Source organism: Pinus tabuliformis, chromosome 4_1, assembly GCF_031772625.1.
Source record: "Pinus tabuliformis cultivar Carrire ecotype Pingquan chromosome 4_1, CPIR1, whole genome shotgun sequence".
NCBI lineage: Eukaryota > Viridiplantae > Streptophyta > Pinopsida > Pinales > Pinaceae > Pinus > Pinus tabuliformis.
In genome coordinates, this window is record NC_142303.1 from 132,611,653 (window position 1) to 132,622,479 (window position 10,827).

General features: G+C 33.5%; 1 protein-coding gene and 1 long non-coding RNA gene across 3 annotated transcripts; both read left to right on the plus strand.

The window, feature by feature from the left end:
• The first annotated feature begins 387 nt into the window (after positions 1 to 387).
• On the plus strand, positions 388 to 3,057 carry LOC149174564 (rust resistance kinase Lr10-like). Its single transcript, XM_089422634.1, has 3 exons — positions 388 to 1,304; positions 1,401 to 1,430; positions 1,519 to 3,057. The coding sequence occupies exons 1-3, from the start codon at positions 611 to 613 to the stop codon at positions 2,619 to 2,621; spliced, it is 1,827 nt and encodes a 608-aa protein (XP_089278760.1). The 5' UTR covers positions 388 to 610; the 3' UTR covers positions 2,622 to 3,057.
• A 6,387-nt stretch (positions 3,058 to 9,444) lies between these two features.
• Positions 9,445 to 10,187, plus strand: LOC149174565 (uncharacterized). Of its 2 annotated transcripts, XR_016258500.1 has the most exons (3): positions 9,481 to 9,672; positions 9,779 to 9,869; positions 9,972 to 10,187. It is a non-coding gene; the product is annotated as an uncharacterized LOC149174565 (long non-coding RNA). The 2 variants fall into 2 exon arrangements; XR_016258499.1 differs by lacking the exon at positions 9,779 to 9,869 and having other exon boundaries at positions 9,445 to 9,672.
• The last annotated feature ends 640 nt before the right edge of the window (positions 10,188 to 10,827 follow it).

Consider the following 10,827-nt stretch of genomic DNA (forward strand, 5'->3'; position numbering starts at 1 on the left):
CTGTCTACCGAGGTCACAAATTCTCTTATTTTTTTTTTTAAATTTCATTATAAGAATTAGATAGATTCAATACTTAATTATTTCACAAAAAAAAAATTACCATTACTCAGTTTCACGGTATATTTTATTTCGAACTTTCTATTTCAATCCGATTCTCTTTTTGCCAATGAGGGCCCACAGAAATAGACTATTTGTTTATACAGGTTACGTAATGAATTTTAATTTCCATATTCATTTAGTTGATTTTGTGCAATTTTAGACACTCATCACTACCCGGGAACTTTCTGACATGAAGTCCGGGTCAATGATGACTCTATGGTTCAATGCCATGTGGATCATTCCAACTCTACCTCTGCCTCATCACTGCCCAGCTCTGGTTAAGAAAAAGCCTCATCCCATCGTCATCCTCGACTGCTATCAGGTTCATAAGCTTCTCTCCTTCGCATACCATCCCTCTGTTTGCATATATGATATAAACAAATTCAAGGTTATAATCAGTATTCTTGCAAAAACAATATTGCCCAATCTTGCTGCTGAGAACCAGGGATAGATTTTGTCATCCGAGGGCCAAAGCCTAACGATTCCTGTCATTTCATCTCATCCTCTCCCAATGGAATTATATGTTCCTGGCCTTCCCTCTATCCCGATACACCTCGTCTTCCTTATCGTTACTGCCTGCTGTGCCTCTTTATTCCCCTACTCCCTAAGCTGGGACAAGCAATATGAGATCTGCCAATATAATAATACATGTGATAGCATAACTTTTGAGTATCCTTTCGGTGTAGGAAAGCATGGATGCGGTGATCCTCGCTTTCAGATCGATTGTGTGCAGAACTCAAATCCATTAATTGAGATTAATAATCAGGATTACACAATACTGCAGTATTACCAAAATAACTCCTTCCTGATAATCAAGTGCCAGGACTGCCAATTTTCAGATGAACTGCAAGCCTCCGAATTTGCAGGCTCTGCCTTCAACGTTACAAGCGGATACAAGTGGACTCTAAACGTGTACAAGTGTAGCGCATCTCCTGTGGTAGGGGAAATCAGGAAATGTAATGATACTTTCTATTACTCCTTGTACGACCTTGGGTATCTGCCGCTATGTGTTGTGGCCGAGCAAGTCATAGTTCATGATGGAATATCGGAATTGCTTTATAATGATACACAGAGAAATGAAAGCTGTACATCATGTCGAGAAAGTGGAGGGATATGTGGTTACAATGTTTCGGTTACAGATGGGGTTGCGCCGTTCCTCTGCTATTGCATGGATGGACCCAGTACCGACAAATGCTCTGGCAAAGGTATTCTTTCATTGATATTTATGTAGCAGCGGCTCTGAATATTTTGGTTAAGCAGCCGTGTCAATAAGCTAATTGCCCTTCATATTTGTGAATCAGGAAAGAATGGTACGAATGGCGTTGCAATAGGTAAAGATACTCTCACAAGTATTTTCGCTGATCTGTTGATTGATATGGCTAAGTTTCTTGATTGCTAATATCATTTTAACAACTCCAGGTGTTTCCGCTGGAGCGGCTGTCTTCATAGCAGCAGCATTATTAGTGGGTATAACGTTATGTGCAAAGAGGAGAAAAGTCGCTTCTCGCTGCTCTGTTTCGAAGGTGGAGGAATTCCTAAAGGAATATGCTGATCAAATGCCAACCAGATATTCGCTCCCACAAATCAAGAAGATCACAAACAACTTTGCAGAAAAATTGGGAGAAGGGGGTTTTGGCGTTGTGTATAAAGGAAAGCTTAGAAACGGCACTCTAGTGGCAGTTAAGCTTCTCGATAGACATCGGCAGGGCGAGAGCACCGACTTCATGAACGAAGTGGCCACCATTGGTCGGCTCCATCACGTCAATGTGGTTCGTCTTTTGGGGTATTGCTTTGAAAGCTTTAGAAGCGCACTGGTATATGAATTCATGGCTAATGGGTCTCTGGAGAAATTTATCTTCGCCGGAAAGGAGAAGGGGAGATCGTTAACGTCGGAAAATTTGTATTCAATAGCTTTGGGTGCTGCTCGTGGAATTGCATATTTACACCAAGATTGCGAGAATCGCATCATACACTTCGACATCAAACCTCATAATATATTGCTGGACGCCGACTTCGCACCAAAAGTTTCTGATTTTGGTCTCGCAAAACTTTGTAGGAAGGGAGACGACCATATCTCAATGACTGCCATGAGAGGGACGCCGGGATATGTTGCGCCAGAGGTGTTTGACAGATCTCTGGGACCTGCTACAGATAAGTCAGATGTCTATAGTTTTGGGATGCTTTTGTTAGAGATTGTCGGGGATAGAAAGAACTTCGATTCAAAGGTGAGCCACTCCAGCCAGTTTTACTTTCCGGAATGGGCTTTCAAGCTGCTTGAAAGAGGGGAGTTGGGAATGAGAGTGAGAGGAGGAGAAGTGGAAGCAGAAGATGAGGAGAAGGCAAGAAGAATGACTAAAGTCGGATTATGGTGCATCCAATACAACTACCATGATCGCCCAAGTATGAGCAGCGTTGTGCAAATGCTACAAGAAAATGGAGGCGAAGTCGCCAATCCTCCTTTCCCCTCGAATCCCCACTCAGCTTCACCTGAAAAACCGTTATTGTCTTCTGCTTCAATTTAATCCAGATTTCGGAGTTACAGATTGGGTTATTTAATCCAGTCTTGGATATCGGAGTTACAGATTGGGTTATTTAATCCAGTCTTGGTTGACATCTAGAGAAATTTCATTTATGCAGGCCTAAATAGCAAACTCAGATTGGGTTATTTAAATTAGATTGTTTTTTTTTTCCAAATTAGGGAAGTTATGAAAATTCTAAATTTGGTAAAGATTTTTGTAAATTTAATTTATTTATTCGTATAAAACTCGACGCGACGCCTATTTAAACTAGTCTTTGTTGACTTTCAGATAAATTTCATTGTTGCAGGTATACGCAAGTAATTAGGTCTATGTTGTTACTAATACGCTTCATACGCTTAACGTGTATTATGCTGGTGGAAGCCAGGGGTAATTCGGCTGGTTAAATTGCCGATAGTTCGGTTTCCTTACCAAGTTTCTTTATTATGCTGGTGGAAGCCAGGGGTAATTCGGCTGGTTAAATTGCCAATAAGTTTGGTTTCCTTACCAAGTTTTTTTATAGTGCTGGTTAAATTGCCGATAAGTTCGGTTTCCTTACCAAGTTTTTTGAAAACTGAGAAATTTTAAATTTATCTTCTTCCATGATTTATTTGATAAATAGAATATATATTTTTTAAAAGGTTAAATAGTTTTTCTCAGTTTTAACTGTGGGAATTTAAGGGAATAACTTTTCTTAAAATTGAAAGTTAGATTTGACTATTACTTCAACATAAAATATTCGAAATTCCTGATATACAATTCTTCAAGATTATTATTGAATTAAAATATATTTTAATTGTTTTTAAATTTTAGATTTAATGTTTCTTTGATTTATGAGATAATGTTTATATTTTTTTCAGAAATTTTATAAAGAATAAAAAATCGAACACATTTCGAATCTAAATCTAGATTCATCGTCATAACAGAGTTTCTTCCTAAAATTAACTTCTACTTTATACATCGTTTTCCATTATTTGGAAATTTTTATACTGTGATTTATACCGTTTTTAATTATTTGTGATTTTCCATATAGTTTTCAATTATTTGCAACCATCGGTTTATTCATATGTTCTCTGCATCGCTATCAAATTTGGCCGAATTTGACAAGGAATTCAAAAATTCGATGGTTAATATATTTATACTCTATATTTGAAAATTTGTAAAAAAAATATGTTTTGTAGTAAAAAATTGCAAAATGGTTAAATTTTATCTTTAAAAAATTGCAAAAAGCTTTGAATCACATTATTTCGGATATTCTGAGAATTCTTTCCGAAGATATTTAATAAATTTGGGTGGCACTTAATAATCATGGTAGGTTTTGCATATTTATATTTATATTTTGATGGGTTAAAGTGTTGAATAATGCATAAATAATAACGAGCCACAATTCTTAAGAGTAAATATGTTATTTAGAAGACTATGATCTATTTTGAAGGATTTTAATTTTAGATGGTTTTTTTATGAAATTTAACAATGGAAAGTAAATATCTATATCTAAAAATATCTATATCTAAAAATTATCCACATAACATTGTATTATGAAAAGATGCGATAAGACTTTCAAGTTATGGTCCAATCAAAAGTTTGAAAAATATATTTTTCAATATTGAAAAATAAATATTCATTTTTCAAAGTTAAGGATGGTAAGTTGCATTCATCAATGATAAACTAATTCAAGTCTTGCCTTGGCAGGAACTAATAATATGATATTTTTGTGTATTTGAGTAAGGCATGCATTCTCTTTTTTTAGTGCAGATGAAGCCTTTATATTTTCAAAGTTTACACGAATCTATTTAATGATTAAGACATAAATTTCCTAGTATGTGAAGATTACATGAAGCCTGTTCTTAATATACAATATTTCATTCTTTACATTGAACTCAGGCTACCAATATTTTATTCTTTACATAGAACTTCAATTTTGAGTTTTTATTAATCATAATATTGGATTTTACTTTTATATATTTTCTCAATCATCAATACTAATAAGCCATCTTAACCCCGGATCTATAAAGTGCCGAGAGGGATCAAATCTCTCAAGGTGCAAACCTTTCCTAGAATTTTGCACTAAAAGAAGGGTTTTTCACCTCGAGAGATTTGGTCCCGCTTCGCAAGATGGGGTTTTCACCTCAAGAGATTTGGTCCCTCTCGGCAAGATGGATCTAGGCTGGTTTATATTATATATCTCCCTTATTTATATTGATATTATATTATATGTCTCTCTATCTATCCCATACATTTGATCCCATTGTACTCTATTAATTTTTTTTTTTGTAAAATATTAAACCTATATTTTGGGTCAGTCATGTCAAAGAAAATAGAATAATAAAAACTTAAGAAAATAGAATAATAAAAACTTAAAAGAATCATGCGCTATCTTTGCTATCTTTCTTCTATCGTTGTTAATCACCTTGCTTTGTCTCTTCACTTGGATCCTTGGTTAAGATGCATATATTTCTGTTTTTTATAATATTATTTATATTATATAAATTTCACATATGTATATACAAAAGTATTCTAATTTTTAATTTATTAGATTCTCCATTGGGAATATTTTTAGTAGTCACGAGGATGGAGGGATGGAGGGTTTAGATATATCTCAAAAGTAATTATAACTTTTTTTTTTCTTTTAAATTTAATTAAAATATGTCATAAAATTAAATTAAGATAAACTAGCAATTGCACGAGATGTTGCAAAAGAAACGTCGTAAGGCAATGACACCTAACACTAATTAATGCTTCTTTGACATCTGTTGAAAGACAAAAAAATATCAACAGAAGGCAAGGACCATGCTACAATGAAATCTTATTGCAATAATGCTTCCTTAATCCTTACAAATCATGAGGCCTATGATGAAGTTAAAGACCTTGTCTGATTATGCCAACATGAATGCCTCACAAATACAAAAATAGATTGTGATTTACTACCTTCGAAACCATAGGTCGTTTTGGTACAATTCCTCCATATTTCTTCTCGATCACTTCCTCCTGCTATAGACAACCTTAATGAGTACAAAGAATTTTTATTATAGTTTGAAGAAACTTGTATCTACAAAGGACTATAAAACTTTTGTAAATAAATTTTAAATTTATATGTGAATTAAGATCTACCCTTGAATAAAAATGCACATATCTCCAATATGGAAATTAAACCCAAGAATAGCATCAACTACATCTCTTCTTGAGAAAATTTCTTGTGTTTCCCTTTTGACTATTGAATCACCTCTGTATTATTTCCTTCATGATCCTTGAAACTATTTAGAAAATCACATTGCTATTTACCACTAATCTCCTTGGTGTCTACCATGGTATTGTTTTAATCCAACAAATTCTACTTAAGAAAATCTAACCCATGTCATGCAGTTAAAAATAATCTAGAGATCATTCAACAATATTTAAACCATTTTATATTGAAAATCAAGCAAGTGTGGTCCATAAGCAGCACAACAAAAACAATATTTTTTTTACATGAAAAGACCACACCTCACCTTGGTTTTAAAATAATGGCCCCAAAATTTATATAACCTAATCATCTATCTGATTGGTAAAAAAATGAAAGAGTTATTGTGAATTTTGCATTTTAGACAAGAAACATAGGGATAAATTTGACAAAAAAAGTTGAATGAAGAAAAAACATGCATGTGGAAATTGCACAAGTGACTTTTGTGGTCCCATGAGAATTTAGTCATTGGCAAGTCCAAATTATTTTATGACATCCATTGATGCCTTTCTAAGAAAAAATTGGTTGTGCTTTCTCAAGTACAAGTGATTAGCTCTTATAACATTCAAGGAATATAGAGCAATGGTTGAAACTCGAAAATAAAATTGATAAGAAGATTAAGGTTCTCAGAAATTAGAGTTTGGAAAAATAAGCTCTAATTACTTCTACAAGTATTGCAAGACTCGAGAGGAAAATAGGACGATTGTTGAGATGGAAAAGAGAATTTTCAAGGAAAAAAGCTCTCAAACAACTTTTGGATTGAAGTAGTCTATACCATATACAACAATGTAATCATTTAATAGAATCCCCACTAAGGTTGTAAGAAACTTCTCACATATAATGCATAAGTGGTAGGAAATCACAAGTAAATTGCTAAGTTTCATGCAAGTATGGACACATGTGATATCTAGTACAAATATGACAATTTTCTAAAACATATTGGATACAATATGGCTAGGGCACAAGCAATTTATATAGAGAAATGTGTGTTTGCATGCAAGAAGGGGAGAAAATTTTAGGAATGTCAATCATGAATTTGGAAATAGAGCCAAAAAGATAGTTCTCATTATTATTAGCAAAATTTATTTGTCATTAACGATACTGGTCATTATCAATATCGATATGTCAAGGTTAAACTTATAAAAAACAAATGCCATGATATTATAGATTATACTAGTTCAATCAAGATGGGTAGGAGTAGAATACCAACCATTGAAAAAAATATTTGTTTGATGCAATACTAATTGAAACATAGAATGTTGAAATTAGACAGTTATTATGCGTTGAATGAGATGTTGACTAGAAGACACCAAGAAGCAATGAGTCTTGTGGTCTTAATGTCAGAACCGTAATAGAAAAATAAATTTAACCAAATGAAATTTATTGCTTAAATCTTGAATAAATTTAACCAAATGAAATTTATTGCTTAAATCTTGATTTTTTTAAGGTATCTGTAGCTTGAATATATTTCATGTTACAATCATGCATGTTTTTAAATAATTGTTTTTATCTAGAATCCAAAAAATTGATTTGCTTCCTCCACTCCCTCTCGTTGTAGCATAAAAGAGGTGCTTGATATTCCACATAAATGCTTCCCAGTAAATATTAGTAACAATACCTTTAATAATATTTTATGTTTTCTACATCAAATATATTCATCATAAATCATTGTAATGAACATTGAAAAAAAAGTTCTCAAATTTACCTAAATTATATCATAAGTACATGCTTCACAAGATATTAAAATCTAGTTTCAATCCTTCTGAAGTTAAACCCATATTACTGTAAACCATAAATTAGAACAGATATTGGCTCAAAGAATGCATAATATCCAAACCCTTATCAAAACATTTCGAAGCTAAAAAAAATATGCAATTTGACAGTTTACAGTCAATGAATCAGTTGTCCCATGTGAACCCATAAAAATGTACGCTGGTTGTCATGTCAGGAATACGAAATAATAGTTGTTCCCTTAGTGATACAGAATTGGGTTTCCCATTAGGACTTGTTAGAAGAGAATGTTTCCTTATTATAGGAGTTCCCTTCTCCTAAACATCTGGACTCAAACTTAGTGAATGAGCATGAAGCTTTGCTTTTGCTGACTCAATAGAAATTATTTAACTTGGAATTGATGATCTACCTCGAGAAGCATGTTCAATATGCTCAATCTTAAGAGATCCAAATGAACATCATCTTTTGGGTTCCTACTTCTATAACGCTATTTCACCTATCTTCCTGCCTTAATAATAATTTATGCCTAATAATAGAAACATTGTGAGTTATACCAAATAGAGTATCTAAATTCCCTTACCCTTTAAAATCATCCTAAATTCTTGTACCACTCACCTCAACATCCACTCTAGACATCCTAGGTTATTCTTAATTGATCAAGAATATAAAATTTTTAGGGTGGTTTTCTAAGTGCACTAAAATACCTGTGACGTCCAACACTATGTATGGGGTTTTGTTTTTGTTGAATACATCCCATGGGCTGCTAATCCTCCACACAAACACATGAACAAAAAAATGAATCCAATCATTAATTATTTTGTCTTAAAAAAGTAAATTTGTCCTCAAGTTCTTTACCCTCATATATTATATGTTATTGATCCACATGGATCCTTTGTGGGAAATCTAGATTCCACTTTCATTCTGAAATTTACGCATTAATCATGATTAGAAAATGATTTCTTCAAACAATTGGCAAGAAAACACTTGGCATGTACCCGCTATTATTATGATCACTAAATCCGAGTACCGACCTAACCGTTAGAGATAACTCGTTTTGAACATAACTATCATAAACCAATCAAATATGGTTTAATCCCCTCCATGGATGTGGATGACCCTTTATCATAAAAAATTTAATGTTGGAAAAAAATATGGTTTAATCCCCTCAATGGATGTCGATGACCCTTCCTCACAAAAATTTTCATGTTGGAAAAAATCAATCATCTATTTCCGACATTTACATTATTACTATGTTTATGGATTTATAAAATAAAGTTTAATTTCTTATATGACCGTTACATTATTACTATGTTTCCTTTATCACAAAAAGTTTCATGTTGGAAAAAATCAACCATTTATTTCCTACATTTACATGTTTATGGATTTATAGAATAAAGTTTAATTTCTTATATGACCGTTACATTATTACCATGTTTATGGATTTATAAAATAAAGTTTAATTTTTTATATGACCGTCGAAATTGAATTACTCACCAAGGGTACTTAATGCATTTATTTAATAAATGGATAGTTCCCTTATGTAGCTATGAAGTTATCATCTTGGTTTGTAGTGAGACTTATCATGCTACGGGTACAAAATCGTGGTCTGGAACTCTAAGTTCATATCTTTATTTTTTGCCAGTAAGCATGCAGGATATTACTTGGAAAGTATATCTATTTGTCATGCAGATATCTGGGTTATTTTTTTTAATATATGTATACATTACATTGAATATAACTTGGTATTAAGGGTTTATTTTTATTTTTATTTTCCCTCCCATAGATACATTTCTAGAAACTTCTATGAACCCGACGGCTTCAATCACCAAAGGTTGATACCGTGGGTCCTCTCCAGTCCATCCCAGCCTTACACTTGTGACATTTTAAATCCAACGACTCGTACAGATTAGGGTTTGGTAAAAACAACCGTTTTCGGGGAATAGGCTTTCGATGTTCCTCATTCTTTCTGGCTGTGGATGAAAAATGAGCTATGTTTCCTGTTCGAATAAAGGTTCTGTTTTCTCACCAGGACCCTACACAGCAAAGAACGACCCTCAAGGGGGTTAAATAGAACTTGGATCAACATTGCGTAATGGAACTAAAAAGGTGCCATCACTGACTTTGTGTTTTTTTTTCTCAATATAAAAATCCTGTAGAAATTTGCCATGCTTCTCATCCACTTCATCTCATAATCGGGTAGTGTTATATGCAGAGTCTATAGAAAATCCCTACTAAATGTCTACTCATATTGGTCTATCTTCGGAGTCTTTCCTTTGGAGGTGTCGATATCCTCCAGTACACAGGTCATTTCTAGAATTTTAGGGTCTCTGGTATGAATTTTGGTCCAGAAAGGGAAATTACCGCCTCCCTTATAATAATGAATGTGTATTTTTTCACCCTCACAGGAAATTAGGGGCACATGAAGAAGGAAAAACAAAGAGAATTGTCGCTCCTCCTCGGGTAACAGGAAAAGGACAAGGGTTTCAATTTTGTGTTTATTGTTTTTCTTTACTTTTTAAAACAAACTCATGGGGTTTACTATCCCATTGAAGAGTCCTAACACTTGGAACCTTAATATTTGTATCAATTTCATGATTTTTGTCTCTTTGATTTGAACAAAATGCTATTTCACTTGATTTGAACATTAGAAAAATCATATGTGGGTGTCGGTTCTTAGAAATATTCATAATAGCAAACCTAAGTACGCAGGTCATTTCGCAATGGAAACATGTTTTCATGTTTCCATCACAGGCCTCCTGAAGCCTGTTCCAGTATGCAACAATTTTTGGTAATGTTCTCAGTCCAATAATTTTCTAAGAGTATTACACCTAGGTGCAACACAACTAAAATCTAGCTTTTGTTTTTTCTTGTGTCCATGCCTCCATACAAGACGAAAAACTAGGTTCTGGGCCATCCCAAAATTCTTGCCTTCATTTCCAGTATGTCTAGTTTATTCCAAGGGGTTGACTGCCTTAAGGTTTGGTTTATGTCTTGGATATACTATTTTATTAGAACACATACATTCCAGACTTAATTAGTGGGTGCTATGTAATTTTTTTTTAAAGGACAAGAGTTAATTTTTCCGAGTTTACCAAGGTTTTGACCGCAGGTGATTGTCTGGAGTACCAGAGTCTTTTAAACTTTGAAAATAGTTTTCCTGTTCTTTTGTGTATCTGGTAATGTTTTTATTTATATAAAAATCTTTATATACTACTCTCTTGTTTTCCAAGAGTGCCTTTGGCACGATTGTGTGGTGTACCA

Excerpts from the sequence above, each read along its gene's own strand:
- LOC149174564 (XM_089422634.1), top strand. The coding sequence starts at position 611 with ATGGAATTATATGTTCCTGGCCTTCCCTCTATCCCGATACACCTCGTC. Across the intron at positions 1,305-1,400 it reads CGACAAATGCTCTGGCAAAG|GAAAGAATGGTACGAATGGC; the intron begins GTATTCTTTCAT and ends TTTGTGAATCAG. Across the intron at positions 1,431-1,518 it reads TACGAATGGCGTTGCAATAG|GTGTTTCCGCTGGAGCGGCT; the intron begins GTAAAGATACTC and ends TAACAACTCCAG.